General features: G+C 44.0%; 1 protein-coding gene across 5 annotated transcripts in view; it reads left to right on the top strand.

The window, feature by feature from the left end:
• Nucleotides 1-24968, top strand: part of disc1 (DISC1 scaffold protein) — an 87192-nt gene that overhangs the window by 16022 nt on the left and 46202 nt on the right. For all 5 annotated transcript variants that reach the window (XR_004412077.1, XR_004412076.1, XM_033021745.1 and 2 more), the window contains exons 3-7: nucleotides 2903-2972; nucleotides 6332-6488; nucleotides 10103-10223; nucleotides 20060-20292; nucleotides 22574-22628. Coding sequence is in view for 3 of the 5 variants with exons in the window: in XM_033021745.1 (XP_032877636.1) it covers nucleotides 2903-2972; nucleotides 6332-6488; nucleotides 10103-10223; nucleotides 20060-20292; nucleotides 22574-22628 (636 nt within the window). In the remaining 2 variants the exon portion in view is untranslated. The remainder of the gene's footprint in view (nucleotides 1-2902; nucleotides 2973-6331; nucleotides 6489-10102; nucleotides 10224-20059; nucleotides 20293-22573; nucleotides 22629-24968) is intronic.

Genomic DNA, 24968 nt, shown 5'->3' with positions numbered 1-24968 from the left:
CCCCAAGTTCCTACGGCTGGCATTACGAGCCGCTACGAAACATCTACGGACTCCTACGGGCTCTCTACCGACATTACCCGACGTTCCCCGAGTTCGAATCAAGAGGAAAACTCGGGAGAGTTCGTTAGTAACTCGGGAAAGTGGGACAGGGCCTTAATGCTTTTATTACACCAAAATAGGTTTTCACCAAGATGTGAATAACAATTATCATGCGTTAATTTGATGAAATAAGACCACCGATTGTGTTGATTATAAAAAATTGTTCAGCAGTGATCTGCGATAAACACCATATTTGATACTATTAATCAGTGCTTACTGCCTAAAACTATTTAGTTAAATTATTGAAATAGTATATTTAAAAAACACTGATCTGAATATTATTCATTAAAAGCTAGCGGGGTTTAATCTAGCCCTTTTATATTTTTCCAGACCATATCCAAATGTCCAGTTGCTTCCTAAAATGGCAGGTTGTCTTGTCTGTTGACAGTCTGGAGGAAGTGCTGGAGGAACTCAGTGGATTCCTCAACATCTATGGAAGGAATGGAGCAATTACTTTTCAGGTTGGGACCCTTCTTCAGATGAGAACTTCAGACTCTGAAGGGTCTTGACCTGAAACATTATCTGGCCGTTCCCTCCACAGATCTTGCTCAGTTCTTCCAGCACATTGTGATTTGCACAAGATTCCAGCATCTGTGGTTTCTTGTGGCTCCATTGAATGTTATGATTTTAGGATCAGAGTAACCCATTCCCAGTCAAAAGAACAAAACTACACATAAACAGGCCGAAGTCGCTCAAGGAAGCCCTATCCCAGTTAGTCCCATTTGCCTGTGTGTACCCCATGTCCCTCTAAACCCTTCATATCCATGAATCTGTGGAGATTCTTTTAAATGTTGTATTGTACCTGCTTCAACTACTTCCATTGGCAGCTTGTTCTGTATGTCCACAACCTTCTGAGTGAAAAAGTTTCTCCTCAAATTTCTATTAAATTTCTCACTTAAAAACGCCTCTAGTTCTTGATTCCCCTACCTTGGGAAAATACTCTGTGCATTCACCCTGTCTATACTTGGCATGATTTTATAGACCGCTTTAAGATAATCTCTCAGCCTCCTCCGCTCCAAGGAGTAAAGAACTAGGCTGCCCAACCACTCCTATAGCTCAAGCCCTCAAGTCTTGTAAACATCCACATAAATCTTCTCTGCACCCTTTCCTTCTTAATGGCATATTTCCTGGAGCTGGGTAACCAACATTGAGCACAATACTCCAATTGCAGCCATGTTAACATTTTGTACAACTGTAACAAAACATCTCAACGTCTATACTCAATTAAGTGATTGATGAAGGCCAGCATTTGATGCCACTTTCAGGGAATTATCTACTTGTACTCCTAGATTGTTTTTTTTTCTACAGCACTCTCCAGGGCATACCCTTCACTATGAAGGTCTTGCCGTGCTTTGACTTCCCAAAATGTAACACTTCACACTTAACTGAATCAAATTCCATTTGCCATTTCTCTGCCCATTTGTCCAGCTGATCAAAATTCTGCTGTAATTCTTGATAACCAACTTTACGGTCCATGATACTACTTATTGTAGTGCCATCTGCAACTTCATTCTCATCCAAATCATAGATATAGCTGATAAACAACAATGGACCCAGTAAAGATCTCTTTGGCACACTATTTGTCACATCCCTTTGACAAATTGTTTGTCACAGGTCTCCAGTTCAAAAAACAACCTTCCATCACCACCCTCTGTTTCCTACCAGTAAGTCTGGATTCCATGTGATCGAACCTTCCAGAGCAGCCTACGTTCCGGAATCTTATCAAAGGCCTTGCTGGTCTATATAGATTATGTCCATGGCCATGGGCTTATAAACCTTCAATACTTAAAAAAACTAAAATTTGTGAGACATGACTTCCCACATGCAAAATCATGTTTAGACTATCCTAATGATCCCTTATTTATCCAAATGCATGTGCATCTGATCACAGAATCCTTGCCAGAAACTTTCCTACCACTGGTTAGGCTTGCTGATGTATAGTTCCCTGATTTTCCTTTGTACCCCTTCCTTGACCCTCCAGCATCTCACCAGTGTCAAACGATTATTTGTATATCTCAGCCAGGACACCTGCAATTTCTTCTGTATCTTCCCACTTTGTGCTTGAGATTTATCTATCTTCATACATTTTAGGGCATCACTTCAACTATGAGGGTCTGTCCTCGAGACATTGCCATGAACATTTTCAAATTTCTTATGGTTTTGTCCACAACAAAAACAGAGGAGAAATATTCATTGATGACTTTGTCCATCTCCTTGGCCCAATAGATGACCACTTAGGTTTCTGAGGAGCCCTATTCTCTCATTACCCTTTTTCTATTAAAATACTTATGAACTCTCTTTAGATTCTCCTTGTGAGGCTGTGCAGACACTGCTCACATGTTAACTCATGAACTGAGTGAAATTTAAGGAAAACTAAATGTTATAATTTAAGGAAAACTAAATGTTAAATGTTATAATTGACAATTACTAATATGTTATTCATAAGCAGATCCAATGTTTACAGTATTTTATAGAATCATGCCGACTTACCAGTCCAATATTTAGACAGTCGGAGCTAAATCAAGTAATGCTGTGTGATTGTCATGTTTGAAGTTCATGCCCCTGGCATGTACCATGAGAGAGCAGAAATGTTTATGAAACGTAAAATCGAATGGATGTGTTTATAAAATGTATTTTTAGTTGCAGAAAGGGCATACCAAAAGATCTTTTCCGATTCAGATTATTTGTGGTCATAGTAAATTTCACTATATTGAAGTAATTCATCTTTGAATTTTTCATATTGTGTTTAAATCTGCATTTGATCTGCCTTTTAGCTTATGCATTTTTATTTTGATAATTGTAGCTTCAAACTTTGATCTTAAAGCTACAGACACTTCAGATGAAGGCTGTTCAGGATGATGATTATGAGAAAGGTGAGCTCTAGTGGATTTTTTTAAATGCATAAAAAAAATTGTATGGTATCAATTAGATGCTTTTGAAAATATAAATGAAATTTCATTTGAGCATTGTGGAAAGGTAAACTCTGTTAAATTGTGCTGGAGAGCAAATGGATAGCGATGAAATATTGAGACAGAAAGCGTGATGTGTGCTTTTGATGCTCCACAATCTAGAGCCACTTCCCAGGGTATTTAAGGAAGTGGCTCTAAAATCGTGGATGCATTGGTGATAATTTTCCAATGTTCTATAGACTCAGGATCAGTCCCTGAGGGTAGCTAATGTTATCCCACTTTTTAAGAAAGGCGGAAGAGAGAAAACGGGGAATTATAGACCAGTTAGCCTGACATCGGTGGCGGGGAAGATGCTGGAGTCAATTATAAAATATGAGATAGCCGCACATTTGGATAGCAGTACAGGATCGGTCCGAGTCAGCATGGATTTACGAAGGGGAAATCATGCTTGACTAATCTTCTGGAGTTTTTTGAAGATGTAACTAGGAAAATGGACTGATGGGACTGAAGGCTGATAAATCCCCAGGGCCTGATGGTCTGCATCCCAAGGTACTTAAGGAAGTGGCTCTAGAAATTGTGGATGCATTGGTGAAAATTTTCCAATGTTCTATAGACTCAGGATCAGTTCCTGTGGATTGCAGAGTAGCTAATGTTATCCCACTTTTTCAGTAAGGCGGGAGAGAGAAAACAGGGAATTATAGACGTTAGCCTGACATCGGTGGTGGGGAAGATGCTGGAGTCAATTATAAAAGATGAGATAGCCGCACATTTGGATAGCAGTAACAGGATCGGTCCGAGTCAGCATGGATTTACGAAGGGGAAATCATGCTTGACTAATATTGATGTAACTAGGAAAATGGACAAAGGAGAGCCAGTGGATGTTGTGTACCTGGACTTTCAGAAAGCATTTGATAAGGTCCCACATAGGAGATTAGTGGGCAAAATTAGGGCACATGGTATTGGGGGTAGAGTGCTGACATGGATAGAGAAGTGGTTGGCAGACAGGAAACAAAGAGTAGGGATTAACGGGTCCCTTTCAGAATGGCAGGCAGTGACTAACGGGGTACTGCAAGGCTCGGTGCTGGGACCGCAGCTATTTACAATATACATCAATGATTTGGATGAAGGGATTCAAAGTAACATTAGCAAATTTGCAGATGACACAAAGCTGGGTAGCAGTGTGAACTGTGAGGAGGATGCTATGAGAATGCAGGGTGACTCGGACATGTTGGGGGAGTGGGCAGATGCATGGCAGATGAAGTTTAATGCAGATAAATGTGAGGTTATCCACTTTGGTAGCAAAAACAGGAAGGCAGATTACTATCTAAATGGCATCAAGTTGGGAAAAGGGGTAGTACAACGGGATCTGGGGGTCCTTGTACATCAGTCTATGAAAGTAAGCATGCAGGTACAGCAGGCAGTGAAGAAAGCGAATGGCATGTTGGCCTTTATAACAAGAGGAATTGAATATAGGAGCAAAAAGGTCCTTCTGCAGTTGTACAGAGTTCTAGTGAGACCACCCCTGGAGTATTGTGTGCAGTTTTGGTCCCCTAATTTGAGGAAGGACATTCTGCTATTGAGGGAGTGCAGCGGAGCTATACAAGGTTAATTCCCGGGATGGCGGAATCATATGCTGAGAGAATGGAGCTGGGCTTGTACACTCTGGAGCTTAGAAGGATGAGAGGATATCTCATTGAATCATATAAGATTGTTAAGGGCTTGGACACGTCAGGAAACATGTTCCCGATGTTGGGGGAGTCCAGAACCAGGGGCCACAGTTTAAGAATAAGGAGTAAGCCATTTAGAACGGAGACGAGGAAACATTTTTTCTCACAGTGGTGAGTCTGTGGAATTCTCTGCCTCAGAGGGCGGTGGAGGCAGGTTCTCTGGATGCTTTCAAGAGAGAGCTAGATAGGGCTCTTAAAGATAGAGGAGTCAGGGGATATGGGGAGAAGGCAGGAATGGGACACTGATTGGGGATGATCAGCCATGATCACATTGAATGGCGGTGCCGACTCGAAGGGCCAAATGGCCTACTCCTGCACCTATTGTCTATTGTCTATAATATAATAATTATCCACTAATGGTAGAATGATCTCCTTATCAAGAATCGATTAATTTTAGCTTCTCACTCACTTTATTTGAGCTTCAATTTATTTCTATGGTTGAACTACCAAGAAGCCGGATATGTGTCTTTTTTCTATCTTTTTTAAATTTTTGACTTAACAGTATGTTCTGGAGGTTTCTTTAGTTTTTCTATGTGGGGGAGGGGGGTAGGGTAAGGGGGAAACCGTTTCCCAGTCACTTCCTGGCGAGGAGGCGACTATTCTCCGAGTCGCATCCTCGCCCCTTCCTCGCGGCCTACCAACTGGATTGGCGCGACCTTTCCTGCCGGGGACCGGGGACTGGACCAGAGCTTTAGCAGCGGCGGCACAGCGCTGGATTCATAGCGGAGCGGGCGATGCCTACCTGGATCGCCGTTTGAAGCTCCGGAGTGTTGGGCCTGCTGCTTCAGCGGAGCTGTGGTTCGTAGAGCTTCCAGCGTGGGCGGCGCTGACTTAAACATCACGGGGTCCTGGCATCCCTTTGCCGAGGGCCGCCAGCGTGAATCTCCGCCCAGTGAACTCCGGCCCTCAATGTCCCATATGGTTAATAAATGCTGCCTTTTTGCAAAAGGCGACTTCTCTTACCGTAGTGAATAATGTATATTTCCATCTTTGGACTAAGGCTCGAGCTGATTTATAATGATGAGAAGGAAAATAATTGCAGGAATAACTAAGCGGGCCAATGATGTCTTCTTCAAAAACTAACTACTTTGGTGTATGAGAGTAGGAGTCATTCCTGGTATTGGACTTTGAGGAGCCCAATCTACACACTGTGCTCTTGCTATTCTTACTTCTGTATTGTGTTCGTAGTGAAACACAATTTTGACTTGCAGTAGAGCTTGTATTCTCTAGAGTTTAGAAAAATAAGAGTGATCTTTATCAGAACCTAAATGCTGACAGTGTGTTCTCCCTGGGGGAAGAACCAAGAGCTTGCAGCACAGTCTCAGGATAATCGGTCACCTATTAAAAAAAAAAAGAAAAGAAAAAAGAAGAAATTTCTTTTGTGGTTTGTGAACCTCTGAAATCCAGAGCTGTGACTTTAAGTATATTCGAGACAGCAATAGATGATTTTTTAGACTTGCGGAATTAATGTCTCTGGACATAAATAGAGATGAAGGGTGGAACAAATAAGTACTGGCCTGTACAATTTATTTTCTTTTTTCAGATTTTAATTTGCAAAGAATAACAAGTCACATTTTTATTTTCCTTTCATTTTAGCTGACAAGTTCAACAAGAAGCTATCAGAGTTGAAGAGAGAGCAGAGTTCCTTAAAATTCCAGCTGCCTTCCTACCATCCTTGTATTGTGAAATTTCTACAAAAACTTGAACTTCAACTGCAAGTTGCTGAGCATCAAAATGATTGTATTTTAAATAAGTATGTACATTTTCCCACTGTGAATACAAATAAGATCTCCCAGTCAATTTTAGTTAGAGAGGAAATTATGAAAGGACTACTTTTTATAGAATAATTTAATTGTATAAAAAACCTCCACGATTGTTTGTAGCTTAATATTTTATTGTTATGAACGAGTCTCGTAAGAAAGCTCCCCCACTGTTTCGTGTCATTCATTCCATGTTTTTAGAAACATAGAAAAATAGGTGCAAGAGTAGGCCATTCGGCCCTTCGAGCCGGCACCGGCATTCAATATGATCATGGCAGATCATCTAAAACCAGTACCCCGTTCCTGCTTTATCCCCATATCCCTTGATTCCTTGTTCTGTCTGAAGAAGGGCCACGACCCGAAATGACACCCATTCCTTCTTTCCAGAGATGCTGCCTGTCTCGCTGAGTTACTCCAGCATTTTGTGTCTCCCTTGATTCCTTTAGCCATAACAACTAAATCTAACTCTCTTGAAAACATCCAGTGAATTGGCCTCCACTGCCTTCTGTGGCAGATAATTCCACAGATTCAAAACTCTGGGTGATATTTTGAATCATGAGGCACTGCATTGTGAATTATGGGACCCATGCCTTCTATACATAACTAAAACTCTGATCTAGTGCTCTTCCGGTTTGCGCGGTCTTTTTATTTGTGCAAAAAATGGTACGCGATAGCGCTACGATTTTTGCCAGCTCACCGTTCTCGGGTGCTGCGAGTGCACCAAGTTTCGTTCCGATCAGTGGTCTATTGTAAAAGTTAGCGAGGTTTAAAAATCTTAAAAACCGCGCCTGCGCAGATCGATCTCCTCTCCTGCCAGTCAGCGCCCTGTGGATTGGTCTTTTCTCCTGTCACTCCGCGGGACGGTCCACCCCTTCCTGCGCCCTCGCGTCTTTCTGGAGCTGAGGATGGCCGGCGGAGGTTTCCAACCGGACACAATTTTTGGAGGGACCGGAAGTGGCCTGGCCTGGGAGATGTCGCCTAAAGGAAAGTGGAGAATCTGATCTTGGCGGAGGAGAGCGCCCGCTGTGAGTCCCCATCGCACTACCAGCTCCAACCCCTTCCCCTCTGGTCCCACTCGCTGGCTCCTGGCCCCCTCCTCCGTGATACCCACCACTCCCCCACAACCCCCGTCTTTTCTCCGAGTTCTCTCCCCCCCCTCCCCGCCCTCACACCTCCCCCCGCCCAAACACCCCCCTCTCCCCACAAACACCCCCTCCCCCGCCCCCACACCCCCTCCCCACACACACCCCTCCCCTCCACACCCCCCCACCCACACTCACCCCTCCCCCTCTCACATTCTCCCTCCCCCAACACCCCGCCCACACACTCCCTCCCCCAAACACACCCTCCCCCACATCCCCCACAACCCCCCTCCTCCTGTCCACATACACACCCCTCCCACCCATCCCCCCCGCCACACAACCCCCTCGCCCACACCGCTTCCTCCCCCCACACCGTGCTCTCCCCCTCCAACACCCACCTGCCCACACACACCCCAACTCCCCTCCCACCCCACCCCTTCCATTCCCTCCCCTCTCACACATGAAGAGGAGGGGGAGGGAGTGTTGGGGAATGAGGGGAAATGAGCCGCGCCTGCACATTCAGGGACTATGGGTCAGTGGTGGAATATTGCGTTGGGGGAACGGGTGAGTGGTGGAATATTGCGTTGGGGGACCAGGCCTCCTGTGTGACTGGGACCCAATGGTTTCCAACTAATAATTAGAATCTGGGACAGAGTACATTGATGTCATTCTGTTTTCTGGGGTTACAGAAGTCTAATTTAAATTAGTAGCAAGGAACTGAAGATGCTGGTTTAAACCGAAGATAGACACAAAATGCTGGAGTAACTCAGCAGGACAGCAGCATCTTTGGAGAGAAAGAATGGATGACGTTTCGGGTCGAGACTGAAGAAGGGTCTCGACCCGAAACATTACCCATTCCTTCTCTCCAAAGATGCTGCCTGTCCTGCTGATTTACTCCAGTATTTTGTGGCTACTAATTTAAATTAGCTAAACTCTAAAGGAAAAGGAGAGAGGACTATATGTGCATCTCCATGGGCACATCGGTTCTTTCATCTTCACCAAAATGGCTTAAAAGGACAAAAAGCTCATAGATTTCTGATTTAGTTAACGATTATCTCCTGAAAAAGAGTAGTGTGTGTGTGTGTCTCAGTCAGTTACAAAATAACATGATGTATTCAAATTCAGCATTTGTTGGGATTCCCTAAATTGTTATACTGTATGAAATACTTTAAATGTTATCAAATTTTACCAATGTGCCCCCTAATTTGTGCTTACCAAGGTGCCCCCTAAAATCTCTGTGACACAGACCAGATTTCTAGATGTCAGCTGGGCAATTGGCCAACTCATGAGGGAGAGTGCATGATGACTGATACAGTGCTATGAGATATTTTGCATCCACCTGAACGTCATATTGTATAGTGTAGATGTGCTTTGGTACAGATAATATATATCTGTGTTTTGAAATTGCTTTTTACAACTCATAGGAACACTGAAAAAGTAATGGCAGTTCTTTCATTTTTATTTGTTTGCCTTGGTTTGCTCCCTTTTAATCTTGGTATCTCAAAATGTTTGTAAAGGATTGTCTTTAATGCTAGAAGAATCAACATTTACGGGACAGAGGGTAGCTTTTCAGCCCATTATCAAGATGACCAAAAGAAGTAATCAAACTATTTCTAGTTTCCATTTTTTGGGCTGAAACCCAATGGCACTCTTTGAATCATATGGGGGTTTCTGTTTCCATCATTCTTTCAGCAAATCAATTCCACACTCCCAAACGCTTGCCGCGGAAAAATCTTTCCTCCAATTAGCCGAGTTCCTACTATTTATCTTCGAGGTATGTGCCCGTTTCTGGCTTCTGCTAAGGAAAACATGATGAATAAGAAGGACCTATCTCAGTTTAGTATATACATCTCATATAAATCCCTATTTTGCTGACTAACTGGATCCATTAGTATCAAAGTTTGCAATATCAGTAATTGGGATTATTTATTTTAACTTTATCCATCATCCAAGTTACATAGAAACATAGAAAATAGGTGCAGGAGGAGGCCATTCGGCCCTTCGAGCCAGCACCGCCATTCATTGTGATCATGGCTGATCGTCTCCTATCAATAACCCGTGCCTGCCTTCTCCCCATATCCCTTGACTCCACTAGCCCCTATAGCTCTATCTAACTTTCTCTTAAATCCATCCAGTGACTTGGCCTCCACTGCCCTCTGTGGCAGGGAATTCCATAAATTCACAACTTTGGGTGAAAACGTTTTTTCTCACCTCAGTCTTAAATTACCTCCCCTTTATTCTAAGACTGTGGCCCCTGGTTCTGGAAAGTTATACCAGATGTGAAGACAAAATGCTTGAAACTCTAAGATAGTTCAATAACAATTGAAATATTAGTTTAACTATTTTCATGTATAGCTGCTGGGTAAAATTTAGGTATCAATCTAAAATATTCATTAGCTGATAGTTAAACACAAAGCGACTGTATTGGAAGTCACCATTAAAAAAAAAAGTTTTTTTTGTGCTTATCTGTTTTATTGAGCATTCTTATATTTCATATATGCCATATGTCTAAATTTCATGTTCAGGAATGAAGGGAATTTCTCGATGGGAAGTAATGAAGATAAATATTCCGATTCAATCTACGATAACCTACAGATATCATGGTCAAGGAGAAGTCAGCTTATTCAAGATAGACGAGACATACAGGTTTGTGATGCAATGTATATGCTAAAATGTATTTTATATTTTATGTAAATACTATGCCTAAAGTAAATATTTGTCTTCCTGCAGAATATTTCTGAAAATAGAAATTCATGAATATAAATGCAGGCATAATTGTGAAAATATAATTAGCACAGATGCATCCATAATACAAAGCTAATATGATTGTAAATTAAAAACATGCTGTAAATGATATGCTGTTAGTTTTACATTTGTGGTCTGAGAAAATTGCGTTCAAATGTGCAGGCTTGTTCTAAACCTCTTCTACCCTCTTTTCTAAGGCATGTTATAAATGAAATAATTTGCATTTAAGTAGTACAGGTGCACAACCTTTTATCCGAAAGCCTTGGGACCAGACACTTTTCGTAATTCGTAATTTGTCGGCCTTTGGAATGGAAATTTTTTTGCGTAGATTTTAATGGCTGGCTCAGTGGTAGAGTGCTCGGCACATATCCGCAAGGTCGCGAGTTTGCGCCTTGATCCCGTCAGTTCCTCGGTCGCGAGTTTGAGTCTTCAATGTAGTTTTTTCTTGCAGAATAAATGTCTGTATGAAATGCAGTGTGTTGAATGAATTCCTGAATTTGTAAATGTGACCGCAGCATTGAATCACCTCTCGCACTCATTTCACCCTAGCGGGGCTACATGCCCTTAGGCGGCCTAAGGCGACATTTTCACACTCTTATATCCGTGTGCAGCAGAGGCGACGTGCGTTTGGCGCCAAACGTGAGCTTTGGCGTGCCATGTTTAGCGCCAAACATGAGCTTTGGTGTGCAGACGACATCCTGGAAAAAATGTCCGGTTTCTTCCAGGTAGGCGATATACCCTCCCGGGCAATATACCCTCCACTTCTCTTTTATGAAGGGGATTTAGTTCCCCTTTCTTCCAGGACCGACCGGAGGTTCCGCTGTCACCTCTGCGGGCCACCCTCGGTGAACGCTCACTCAACTTTGTCTTGGGATTCCTACTCTCCCGCGCAATATACCCTCACCTTCTCTTTTATGAATGGGATTTAGTTCCCCTTTCTTCGAGGACCGACCGGAGGTTCCGCTGTCACCTCTGCGGGCCGCCCTCGGTGAACGTCCTGTCTCCCTGTCCCTGGGATAGTAGGGGGCGATCAAACAGCACAATACCCCCCTCCCCCTCCAACTCCAGAGGAATCCGCTCCCCGATGGGCTGCTACGGCGACAAGTGGCAGTTCGCCCACAGCCCGAGCTGCGCGACCCCAAGAACAAGACGTACCTTGCACACCATCAGCTTCTGGAGTTGGAGCGGGGCTGGGCTGGAGTTGCTGATCGGGGAGCGGCTTCTGGTGGTCCTGACGTCTCCGGCCAGTTTGCAGTTCTCCTCTGGAGTTGGAACGGGGCTGGGCTGCTGGGGTCGGTGTCCCGATGAGGGGGCACAGCTCGGGCTGTGGGCGAACTGCCACTTGTCGCCGTAGCGGCCCATCGGGGAGCGGCTTCTGGTGGTCCTGACGTCTCCGGCCAGTTTGCAGTTCTCCTCTGGAGTTGGAACGGGGCTGGGCTGCTGCTGGCTGTGGGTCTCTGGGATCTCAGTGCTTGCAGTGGGCCTGGGGGTCGGTGTCCCGTTGGTCCTGACGTCTCCGTTGACTGTCACTGACCTGCTGGCATTGCCGACGTGAAGACAGTGCAAAGCCCTCGCGCCGGTGCAATGGGCGGGGAGCTGGAGAGGGGAGGGAAGGGGTCACACACATGGCCGGGAAGCACAGGGGTGTAGGTGGGGTGAAACTGAAGGGAGCGACAATCTGCTGCTGCCTGCCCGCTGAGTTAAAACGTTCCCACGCAAGACTCACGATATACTGTGTATCGTGAGTCTACCGTGGGAACTTTTTAACTCAGCGGGCAGGCAGCAGCATATTGTCAATTATTAACTCTCCCGCGCAATATACCCTCACCTTCTCTTTTATGAATGGGAATTTAGTTCCCCTTTCTTCAAGGACCGACCGGAGGTTCCGCTGTCACCTCTGCGGGCCGCCCTCGGTGAACGTTTTCAAGGACCTTTCTTCAAGGACCGAAAAAATGTCCGTTATTCGGAGGTTTTCGTTATTTGGATCTTCGGATAAAAGGTTGTGCACCTGTACTCTTAAAGTGCTTTAAGAGCATTCACATGTTTTTTGTAAGGAACTATGTGGACAACTGTCTTAATAATGGAAAGAGTGGTTAGAAGATAGTAACATTTAGAGTAGCAGTAGTGGGTGAATGAAACTTGGTTTAAGTTAGGGTAAGGAAAGCTGACTTTTTAATTAGCTCTACTTTAGGGAGGGAAGAAATTGGATACTGGCTAAGAAGGAGTTAGAGTATATATGTCTAGAAGCATTATCTTGAAGACACATTGTCTGGAAAACGCGTTTGCAGTTATTTGTGACTTTGAGAGCTTTTTCAATGGGCTGACGGAAAAGTGTTTGAGGCATTTCAGAATTGTTGCTGTAGAAAAACTGAGAATGATTTGGGAAATGACAACATGTTTACGAATGGACGCTTGGAGATTGGGGTGTGTGATGATGAATCCTCCCTTAAGGCCGCTTCGATCCCGACAGACATGTCAGAAGAAGCTTACAATCAGCACCACAAACAAGGACTAATTGCTAGAAAATACTGGCACTGTGGAACAAACAGAGTCAGAGGCAAACAAGCCAATTAATAGTTATTGGACCAATTAATCTGATCTCTTATAAACCCAAGATTTCCAGCTAGGGGAGCAAGCTGCTGGAATGAATCCAAGTTTGCCTGTGCCTTCCCACTGATGACAAGGGCGCAGCACCAGGAACAAGTCCAGACCGACAGAGCCAGAACTCCCCTTGACCCAGGCTGCACCATCCATGGAGGTCAGAAGAAAGGACAACCACCCCGAATGTGCATCCTCTATATGAACAGCCAGCCTACATCAGCATTATTAGATGGGCAGACACATTACTCTGGTCCAGCCCGAACCGTTACACACAGGCCCGCAGCCATCTGAGACTCTACCACTGGCATGGATGTATGGTGATGTACGCCAAGTTCCAGTTGTCTGTGTATTTCTACATTGAACTTAACAAAAGGGTACTGGCATGTCCCTCTGTCCCAATCTGCTAAACAGAAAACAGCCTTTTAAACTCCGGCTTATGGAAGTACACTTTTTTCCCCTTCAGTCTCCATGTGCCGCTGCCGCCTTTCAGCATATGATGGAAATTATCCTCCGCCCCACCGCTGTTATGCTGTGGCTTACCTGAATGACATAGTCATCCACTTGGAGGACTGGGACGAAAACTTGTTGCACTTCCAGGGTGTGCTATAGGCTTTGCGGCAGACTGCGCTTGCAACCAATCCAAAAAAGTGCAGCATTGGACAGTCAAAGAGGCACAGAACCTGGGATATTGTATCAGCTGTGGCCTACTTAAACCACAAGAAAAGAAAATTGTTGCTGTGAGTTATTTTCCCCGACCCACCAACAAGATCCAGCGATATGCTTTCTTGGGGTTGGTTGGATATCACTGTTGTTTTGTCCCTTTTTTCTCCTCGGTTGCAGCTCCCCTCTCAGACCTGACAAAGAAGGGCCAACCAGAGATAATACAGTGGCCAACAGCAGCAGAAGAAGCCTTCCTGAAGTTAAAAAACAGCCCTCACTGGTGAATCCATACTGCGCAATCCTAACTTCAACAGGTCTTTCATTGTGCAGATGGATGCCTCATTGCTAATGCAGGTGTTAGTTTGCTAGGACGGAGGTATTTTTTTCTTTTATTTTGAAAGTGGCTGCACTAACAGATTTGAAAGGGGGAGGATGGTAACTGAGGGATGAGAACTCCTCAACAATTAGATGATGTGAAAGGAAGAAAATTAGCTTTGGTTGAGCGTAAGAGGAAGTAGGAAGGAAACCAGAGAAGATTGATGGCTAGAGCAGGGGTGTGAGTTCAGTGAAGCTTAACTGGTTGGAAGAAAACAGCTTAGCCTTTACACTACTAACAAACGTTGGGTCTGCTCGCCCAACGCACCCGTCCCCTACCCATAGCCCCAACGGGAGGCGTGGTCCTCCAACTCAAGCCGTTCCCGTTCAACTCCTCTGCCTCCCTCAGCAGTGGGCTTTAAAAAAAATTCAAATTTCACTTGCCCTGTGTGTTGCAATTCGCCCTCCTCCTCCTGCGAGGTGAAAAGTTTATAGTGTTCCTGTGTCACAACATTGCATCGAAGTGTGTTGGAAGCTGGCAGAAATGATTTTAACAGTAAAAATCTTGTGAAAGTTGGCATTTTTAAAGCTTTAATCACAAATAACGTGAAATATAGGATAAAATCTTCAGTGAAGCCTATCGCTGCTAGCCGAACCATTGGGACGTCATCATTTGAAGCTGGTCATTTTTAATTCAAAATCTTTTGATTTTTTACACTTTAATCAGTAATGTCGAAAAATAAAGCATAAAATGTTTAGTGAAGGTAATCGCTGCCTAGAAGGGAAAAATGTGAATCAGAATATGTAAAAATGTTATCGTTACCGCGCAGTGTTTTTGCGAAGATGTAAAGACACGCACATATACACACACATACACACACAACCAAGATCAAAGTTTTAATAAGTATATGATATGTTTTAAAAGTTGAACTGAAAACCTTTATCTATAGTGACAAATACACAAGCTGCAAAACATCAGCTCTAAAAGTACAATCTGTCAGTAAAATGTCTAGACATAGATTTTTTTTCATTCATAGGTTCTTGATCATTATCAAAAGTTGGACCATATGTCACTATGGATTCATGAGATAAAGGCCTCTATTCCAAACTTGACCCATATTCTTTACACATATTATTCCTATTAGAAATTGTTTGTAAAACAAATTTGGCAAATGGAGGAGGAAAATAATGAATACAGGTGCACAACCTTTTATCCGAAAGCCTTGGGACCAGACACTTCTCGGATTTCGGAAATTTTCGGATTTCCGAATGGAAGATTTTTAGCATAGATTAGGTAGGTAGCGCGGACGGCTTGAAAAGTCTGGAGCGGCTGCCTCCTCCCCGGAGACCGGGGAATCATTGTAAATCATTGCTGAAATGTTAGTCAGTTAGTTTGGAGGGATTTTATGTGGTGGGGGGGGGGGGGGTGAAGGGGGAAACTTTAATTCTTAGTCCCCTACCTGGTCGGAGAGGCAGGGAGCGGGCAATGCCTTACCGGGTCGCCGTGCAGTAAGCTCCGGAGCGCTGTGGCCGCCGACTCCCAACATCGCGGAGCTGGGGGCTGTGGGCGTCCGGCCGCGGGCGGCGCCAGTTGGAGCTCCGACCCCGGCAACTCTACCCCTGGCTGCGCGGCGCTCCAAATCCAGCGCCGCCCGCGGCCGGACGCCCGCAGCCCCAGCTCCGCGATGTTGGGAGTCGGCGGCGTCGCAGCGCTGGGATACCAGCGGGGAGCGGGCAATGCCTTACCGGGTCGCCGTGCAGTAAGCTCCGGAGCGCTGTGGCCGCCGACTCCCAACATCGCGGAGCTGGGGCTGCGGGCGTCCGGCCGCGATGTTGGGAGTCGGCGGCCACAGCGCTCCGGAGCTTACTGCACGGCGACCCGGTAAGGCATTGCCCGCTCCCCGCCTCTCCGACCAGGTAGGGGACTAAGAATTAAAGTTTCCCCCTTCACCCCCCCCTTCACATAAAAGCCCTCCAAACTAACTGACTAACATTTAAGCAATGATTTACAGATGCTTAAGTGTCTCCCCGGTTTCCGGGGAGGAGGCAGCCGCTACAGTAGTACAGACCTGGGTTGACCGTGGGTCGTTTTGGGTCAAGTTTGGCGCCAAACGCGAGCTTTGGTGTGCAGACGACATCCTGGAAAAAATGTCTGGTTTTCTGAGCTTTTCGGTTTCCGGAACTCCGGATAAAAGGTTGTGCACCTGTCTCTGCGGCCAGCAGAACATGTCCCGAAGGCTGTGTTGCCTACCCGGTGCTAGGGTTAAGGATATCTCTGCGATGCTGGAGAGAAATTTGCAGTGGGAGGGGGAGGATCCAGTGGTCGTGGTCCATGTGGGGACCAATGACATAGGAAGGACGAGGAAGGAGGATCTGCTGAAGGAGTTTGAGCAGTTAGGGAATAAATTAAAAAGCAGAACCTCGAGGGTACTGATCTCCGGATTGCTACCTGAGCCACGGGCCAAATCGGCGAGGGTACGTAAAATTAAAAAGCTAAATGCGTGGCTCAAAGACTGGTGTGGGAATAATGGGTTTGGTTTCTTGGGCCACTGGCACCAGTACTGGGACAGGGGGGGTCTGTTCTGTAAGGACGGACTTCACCTGAACGGTGCTGGGACTGGGGTCCTGGCAAATCATATAACTAGGGCAGTAGAGAGGTCTTTAAACTAAGTAGCGGGGGGGAGGTATCAAGGGGGGTAATAACAGCAGGGGTAGAGGAAATAGAGCAGGGTATCAGTGGGGAAGCGGTAAGTCAAAATGAGACAGGAGACAGAATGTGTGAAGATAAAGCTCTAGATGTAAAAGGGGCAAAAACGGAAAGGAAGGGTAGTAAAAATCATCTGAAAGTGCTTTATCTAAATGCACGGAGTATTCGTAATAAGATAAATGAATTAACGGTGCAATTAAGTATATATAGTTATGATATCGTGGCCATTACGGAGACATGGCTGCAAGGGGATCAGGACTGGGAGTTAAATATAGAGGGGTACTCGACAATTAGGAAAGATAGACAGGAAAGAAAGGGAGGAGGGGTGGCCCTTTTAATAAGGGAGGGAATAACGGCAATAGAGAGGAAGGATATTGCGTTGAAGGATCAGGATAGTGAAACAGCTTGGGTACAGATAGAGAATAATAAGGGGAAAAAAAACACTAGTGGGTGTAATTTATAGACCTCCAAATAGCTGTGACGCTGTTAGTCAGAACATAAATCTGCAAATAGTTGACGCATGTAAAAAGGGAACTGCTGTAATCATGGGGGACTTCAATTTTCATATTAATTGGGCAAACCAAACTGGGCAGGGTAGACTAGAGGAAGAGTTTATAGAATGTATTAGAGACGGGTTCCTAGAACAGTATGTCACAGAACCGACAAGGGGGGAGGCAATCTTGGATCTGGTCCTGTGTAATGAAGCAGGATTAATTAAAAATGTCATAGTTAGGGACTCGTTGGGAACAAGTGACCACAATATGGTCGAATTCCATATTCAAATAGAAGGGGAGCAGGTTGAAACTCAGGCTAGGGTGCTTAGTCTAAATAAGGGGGATTATGAAGGTATGAGGACTGAGCTGATCAAAGTTGACTGGGATAGCAGACTCAAGAATAAGACGGTACATGAGCAGTGGTGTACGTTTAAGGGTATACTGTATAACCTTCAAGAAAAATTTATTCCTATGAAGAAAAAAAGGGGTAAGGGTAAGAACAGTCAGCCATGGCTCAGTAAAACTATAAAGGATAGTATTCGGCTGAAGGCAAGGGCATATAAGGTAGCCAGAGATAGTGGGAGGGTAGAGGATTGGGAAGCATTTAAAGGTCAGCAAAAAATAACTAAGAGATTAATTAAGACGGGGAAAATAGACTATGAAAGGAATTTAGCGAACAACATAAAAACTAATAGTAAGAGTTTTTATAGCTATATAAAAAGAAAAAGGGTGGCTAAGGTGAACGTTGGTCCATTGGAGGGTGAGACTGGAGAGTTGTTGGTGGGGAACATGGAAATGGCAAAGGCATTAAACGAGTATTTTGTATCAGTCTTCACCATAGAAGACACAAAAAATATTCCAACGCTGGATAAACAGGGGGCGGTAGGAATGGAGGAGCTAAATACTATTAAGATCACCAAGGAGGTGGTATTAGGGAAATTAATGAGACTGAAGGAGGATAAATCCCCTGGGCCTGATGGATTACATCCAAGGGTCTTGAGGGAGATAGCGGTGGGGATTGTGGATGCATTGGTGATAATTTTCCAAAACTCCCTGGAGGCAGGAACGGTCCCAGTGGATTGGAAAATGGCCAATGTAACACCTATATTTAAAAAAGGAAGTAAACAGAAGGCGGGTAACTATAGACCGGTTAGTCTAACATCGGTGGTGGGTAAAATGTTAGAGACAATTATTAAAGAAACACTAACGGGGCACTTGGATAAACATGACTTCATCGGACAGAACCAGCATGGTTTTGTGAAGGGGAAGTCCTGTTTAACGAATCTGCTCGAATTCTTTGAGGAAGTAACAACCCGGGTGGATAAAGGGGAACCGGTGGATGTGGTATACTTGGACTTCCAAAAGGCTTTTGACAAGGTGCCACATAAGAGACTATTGCTAAAAATAAAAAATTATGGGATTGGGGGTAATATATTAGCATGGGTAGAGGATTGGCTAACAAATAGGAAGCAGAGAGTGGGGATAAATGGTTCATACTCGGGATGGCAACCGGTAACTAGCGGGGTTCCGCAAGGGTCGGTGCTGGGACCCCAGTTGTTCACAATTTATATAAATGATTTGGAGGAGGGAACCAAGTGTAATATATCAAAATTTGCGGACGATACAAAAATGGGAGGAAAAGTAGGGGATGAGGAGGATAGGAAGAGTCTGCAAAAGGATATAGATAAGCTAGGTGAGTGGGCAACAACTTGGCAGATGAAATTTAATACTAATAAATGTGAAGTCATTCACTTTGGGAAAAAAAATGATAGGGCAAGTTATTTTCTAAATGAGGAGGAGCTGCGTTGTAATGCAACGCAAAGGGATCTAGGGGTATTAGTACATGAATCACTAAAAGTTAGTATGCAGGTGCAGCAAGCAATCAGGAAGGCCAATGGAGTTTTGGCCTTTATTGCTAGGGGGATTGAGTATAAAAACACGGAGGTCTTGCTGCAGCTGTACACAGTATTAGTGAGACCACATTTGGAATACTGTGTACAGTTCTGGGGTCCATACTTAAGAAAGGATGTACTAGCCCTGGAGGCAGTGCAGCGAAGGTTTACAAGATTAATTCCTGCAATGAGGGGATTGACATATGAGGAAAGGTTAAGTAGGCTGGAACTCTACTCTTTGGAGTTTAGAAGAATGAGAGGCGATCTCATTGAAACATATAAGATCGTGAGGGGCCTTGATCGGGTGGATGCACCGAGGATGTTCCCAATGATCGGGGAAACTAGAACTAGAGGACATAGTTGCAGAATAAGGGGGGGCTCTTTTAAAACTGAGATGAGGAAGAACTTCTTCACCCAGAGGGTGGTTAATTTATGGAATTCACTGCCCCAGGGAGCAGTGGAAGCAGAAACTTTAAATATATTTAAGACTAAAATAGATGGTTTTTTAGCTGCCAAGGGGATAAGGGGCTACGGGGAGAGGGCAGGGATATGGACCTAGGTATGGTTAGTATAGTAAGACCTGAGTGATCTCCTGGACAAGTGTCGATCGCCTGGACTGGGGTCGGAGAGGAATTTCCCGGATTTTTTTCCCGAATTGGACCTGGGTTTTTATCCGGTTTTTTGCCTCCCCCAGGAGATCACGAGGTTCTTGGGGTGGAGAGGGGTGATAGCGGTATAAAGGGGAGGGTAGTGTCTTGTGTTCTGTGTCTTGTGTCTACTGTTTGTGGGTAAGTGTGTCTGTTTAGTGTTCAGCCATGAGCGAATGGCGGTGCGGGCTCGACGGACCTGGTGGTCTACTCTCGCACCTACTTTCTATGTTTCTATGTTTCTATGTAATAAAGAACATGGCAAAATCAGAAAAAAGTAACTCATTGAACTAAATTCTAATTTTCAGACAGCTGAATGAATTGTTACATTTCAGTTATTCTTATTGATATTACTCTGAAAATAAGTTTGTATTTCACTTGCTGCTAAGTAACCCATTAATGTATTTAATCACAAAACCAGAGCGAAATTGCGGATATTAAGGAGCGTCTTGCATTGTTGGAAGCCAGAGACCATCAACTGAGTATAGAAATAGAACAAGGAAGCAGATTAATAGAATCATGTGACAGTGAATTTATTTCTTTACCAACCACATCGCCTAGTGAATTGCACGACCTGCATAAGACATTGGAAGATGTTCTGCCTTTAAGAAATAAAGTCCTTCTCAATGCAGAACTGCCTGAAGATATAAAAAGGTAAAATAATATTTAAATGTACACTTTTGATAATCCTGCTCCTAACACCAAAGCACCAAAGGCTTATAAATGAAAAGCTGTATGCAGCCCTGTTTAGATTCTCTGTAACATTTTTAAACAATTCTCATTCAGTTGAATATCTTGAATTAACTTCTTGTATTTGGGTACATAAGGCAGAGTGCTGCAAGATAAAACACATTAATTTTTCTATGGTGATATTTACCAGAAAACTGATGGGCCGGCACCTCATTTAATCCGGACAAAATTCCGAGAACGCATTTGTAATTATTGGAAAGTAACTACATGGTTTAATTAATTAGATGAGGACGGGTCAGCAAGCCTGTGGCTAGATACTGGGATTATGTCGAAAGGCAGATCTTGGACTCTAATTAACTATAACCGACATTATATTACTTACAATATATACTCCATTGCTTTACTGTAGATGATAGTTAATTCTATAGCTTTATATACATGTTACTTCTGCATGCTTTAAGTTTCCTCTGGAAAAATAATGGAAAAGAAACCTAAGAGGGGGGAATGTAGATCAAACAGTATTGCTGATTTGATCTGTGTCTGGTTTTGCTGCCGATGACCTGATCCATAATCCATGTCAGGTTTCCACACCACCACCACCTAGTGGCATGCGGGCAGCATTGTTGGTTAGGCAGTTCAATTTACGATTTAGAGACTACGAAAAGCCTTGTAAATAACAGCTAAAGTCGAACTGAATTCCCACGTCCGACACTATGTGCAAAGTACTATTTATACAGAGTCATTACATATCATAACAAGTACTGATTGTGGATGATCAGCCATGATCACATTGAATGGCGGTGCTGGCTCGAAGGGCCGAATGGCCGACTTCTGCACCTATTGTCTACTTTAATTAGGATACATACAGAGACCATCGAAATGAGTACTGTAGGCTCTAAATTGAACAGTCTCAAGTTGAACTGCCTAACCAATATGGCTGCCCGCATGCCACTAGATGGCATGGAAACCTGACATGGATTATGGATCAGGTCATCAGCAGCAAAACCAGACACGGATCAAATCAGCAATACTGTTTGATCTACATTCCCCCCTCTTAGGTTTCTTTTCCATTATTTTTCCAGAGGAAACTTAAAGCATGCAGAAGTAACATGTATATAAAGCTATAGAATTAACTATCATCTACAGTAAAGCAATGGAGGATATAGTGTAAGTAATATAATGTCGGTTATAGTTAATTAGAGTCCAAGATCTGCCTTTCGACATAATCCCAGTATCTAGCCACAGGCTTGCTGACCCGTCCTCATTTAATTAATTAAACCATGTAGTTACTTCAACATACAATTTGAAATAGATTAATTACTTTAACACCAAAAAAAACGAAGTTAGCACCGGAGATAACCTATGTTAATCTGGCAACAACCTACGTTAACCTGGCGACAACTGCAGCAGCACCTACGTCAGGAGAAGTCAAGCTATGCTCATTGGCGTCAAGCCCACTGTCGCCGAAAAATGTTCAACATGTTGAAAATCCAGTGGCGACCAGAAAGACGCTACGACTCTTTGGGCGACTGAGGAGACTACGCACGACCATACAGGCGACACCCCAGCGACCATGTGGTTACAGCCTAGTCGCCTGTAGTCGCCTAAAAAATTGCTAAGTGGGACTGGCTCTAAAGTAATCGTAATTGTCACATATACTGATTCTAAATAATAAAATCAGAAATGAAAACAATATTTCTAAATTGGCATCACAACGATTCTCAACACCTTAAAAGTTAATATATAAACAGGAAATTAATATTACACCACAACCTTGCGTATTTACCCAAATGGTTGAGTGAAAGCGGACACATAGTTTGTTACATTTCCATGGTCTGGCACGGGTGGGGTGGACTTCAACCAAGGGTGATCTTTTGAATTAAATGTAAACTATATGCATTTAAAAAAAAATGTACAGTGCATTAACCCCAGAATGATGGGAATTCTGATCATAATCAGAATTGGAGATAACGGAGGGAAAGTGGAATGATTCTAAATGTATTGAGACAGAACATGGATGCAATGGGGCTAATAGATCAAACTATTTTGGGTCTTAAAACTTGTAAAAATTATGATTTTGATAGGTACTCCACTTTTTATTTCTCTCACTGGAAGGCTTTTAAAGTCTAAACATATGTTTGCCAATAATAAGTTGTTTTTATGAGCATTGGGTTCAGGAAACATGAAAACAGACTCGTGGATGAAAGATGTGTGTGTACGTGATACATTTTTTTTTCCTTTTAAGGCTTCAGAGAAGAGAACATATGTTAAGTATGGCTATAAAGACAGCTGCTTCCAAAGTAAGTACAATAATAAAATCTTTCAGATTTACTCTCTTTATCCAACAATTTGTTTGGCCTCAAACTAATCTTTTTGAGTTACGTTATTCGTTTTTGTTAAATTTTTAAAAAAGCAGCTAAATTCTATGTACTTGACCAAATAATATTAGGAAGTGCAATGTTTGGCTTGACATGCCTACTCCAGAATGGCATGGTCATAAAGAAGGTACATGTTGAAATGTATATATTGGTAATGTTTGTTACTTTTATGGTAAGATTGAGCACTCCAACCAGCTACCACCAAAAAGTAATCTCTACAGTAAAGTATTTTTAATGTCTCGTGTGATGATTCTTGGTCTTAAGTTGTTAAATGCCAACTTATTACTTATGCCATTAAACATTTTGTCTCAATATAAAACTTGGGGCTAGTCAACTTTATGTCATATTCTGTAAATCCAGATTAAAAATGACTTGTTCTGAAAAATACGAATGTCCACTGGACATTAATTGCAAACTGTTTTTATATTTAGTGTTTTTCACAATGCTTACACTCGGAATTAGAATGAGCTTTTATTCACAATACAGATTTTTCAAACTCAAAAATCATAACAATCATAATATTAAAAAGCTTGTTAGAATTCCCCTCTCCCATCATTTATCGATGCCGGGTCCAGTCGCTGTCGTTGTAGCTCCGCGGAGATTGTGCATTTTTTAAACTTGTATGTTCATTTAAAATTTCTTTCTTTCTACTAACACATTAGCACTAACAATGTACGATCGAAGAACACTGTTAAAACTAAACTTTAGAGTAACCCAAGGCCTTTTAAACACGTTACCCACCGATCCAGCGTGGCTGGCAGAGTTTACAAGAGCACACCGCTGCAATAACAATGGGAGCACGGCTCCGGGCAAAAGTTGGAGAAAACACCGAGGTAAGCGGGTGAGGCGGGATTCAGAATAGGCTGATAGTCCAAGCCTTCCGTCCACCTCTGCCCAGCATTTGCCTGGCTAATGCCCAGTCCCTGGAGAACAAGATGGATGACCTCAGGGCGAGGATCAGATTCCAGCGGGACATAAGAGACTGCAACATCTTCTGTTTGACCGAGACATGGTGCCGGATCGAGTAATCTGCCCGACCGAGTCCTTCACTGTTTTCCGTGCGGACAGAACGGAAGAATCCGGGAAATCCAAGGGTGGAGGAGTTTGCTTCATGACCAACAATAACTGGTGCAACCCTAGGAATATTAAGACGCTTTCTCGTTCCTGGAGCATCTGACTATCTCATACCGTCCATTCTACCTTCCTCGGGAGTTCAGCTCAGTGATCATCACAGCCGTCTACATACCACCGCATGCGGACACCGACGTGGCACTGTCAGCCCTACACGATGTGTTCTGTCGACACCAAAACAAGAACCCTGATGCGGCTATGGTGGTGTCTGGAGATTGTAATCAGGCAAATCTCAAAAAGGTCATGCCTAACTTCTGCTAACACATCACGTGTGTCACCAGGAGGAAAGAACTTTGGACCACTGCTACACACCATTCAGGAAAGGATACAAGGCCATTTCTCTCCCTCCTTTTGGAAAACCTGACATTTTCCTGCTGCCGGAGTATAAACAACGGAGAGTACGGGAAGCGGAGGTCTGACCATTCAGAGACCATGCTGCAAGATGCACTGAACGATGTAGACTCGAATATGTTCCAAGCAAGTTCCAGAGACGTCAGTGAGTTCGTGGAAGTGGTCACGGACTTCAATGCAACAATAGCCGATAACATCGGCCCCACGGTAAAGGTTAGCATCTTTCCTAATCAAAAACCCTGGGTGGTCAGGTCCATTTGCGTTGCCTTGAATGCTCACATCGCTGCTTACAACTCCGGCCTGGAATCCGGCAATATGGATGACTACAAGGCAGAGTCCTACAGACTGTGAAGGGAGGTGACAGATGCAAAAAGGAGCTACATGGACAGGATGGAGTCGCAGATGGAGCAGCGGGACACCAGACGCCTTTGGCAGGGGCTACGGACTATAACTGCTAGAGCAGCCTCCCCTAAACCGGGAGTGCCGGCACCTCCCTAGCTGATGATCTGAATTCTTTTTATGCATGATTCGAGATGGGCAACATCACCCCTAGCTCGCCTGCTAACAACAACACCGCCCGCGCCAACGTGGCTGCAGGGAGTTCCACCGCTGGGGATGTGCACACATTCTCGGTGACCGAGCACGACGTGAGGAGAGCTCTGATGCGTATGAACATGTGGAAAGCTGTAGGCCCAGATGGTATATCTGGGCGAGTACTAAAGTGTTGTGCTACTCAGCTTGTTCCAGCGCTCACCACAATATTCAATATCTCCCTGTCCA

Source organism: Amblyraja radiata, chromosome 5, assembly GCF_010909765.2.
Source record: "Amblyraja radiata isolate CabotCenter1 chromosome 5, sAmbRad1.1.pri, whole genome shotgun sequence".
In the NCBI taxonomy this organism is placed as follows: domain Eukaryota; kingdom Metazoa; phylum Chordata; class Chondrichthyes; order Rajiformes; family Rajidae; genus Amblyraja; species Amblyraja radiata.
This window is presented reverse-complemented; position numbering and strand designations above follow the sequence as displayed.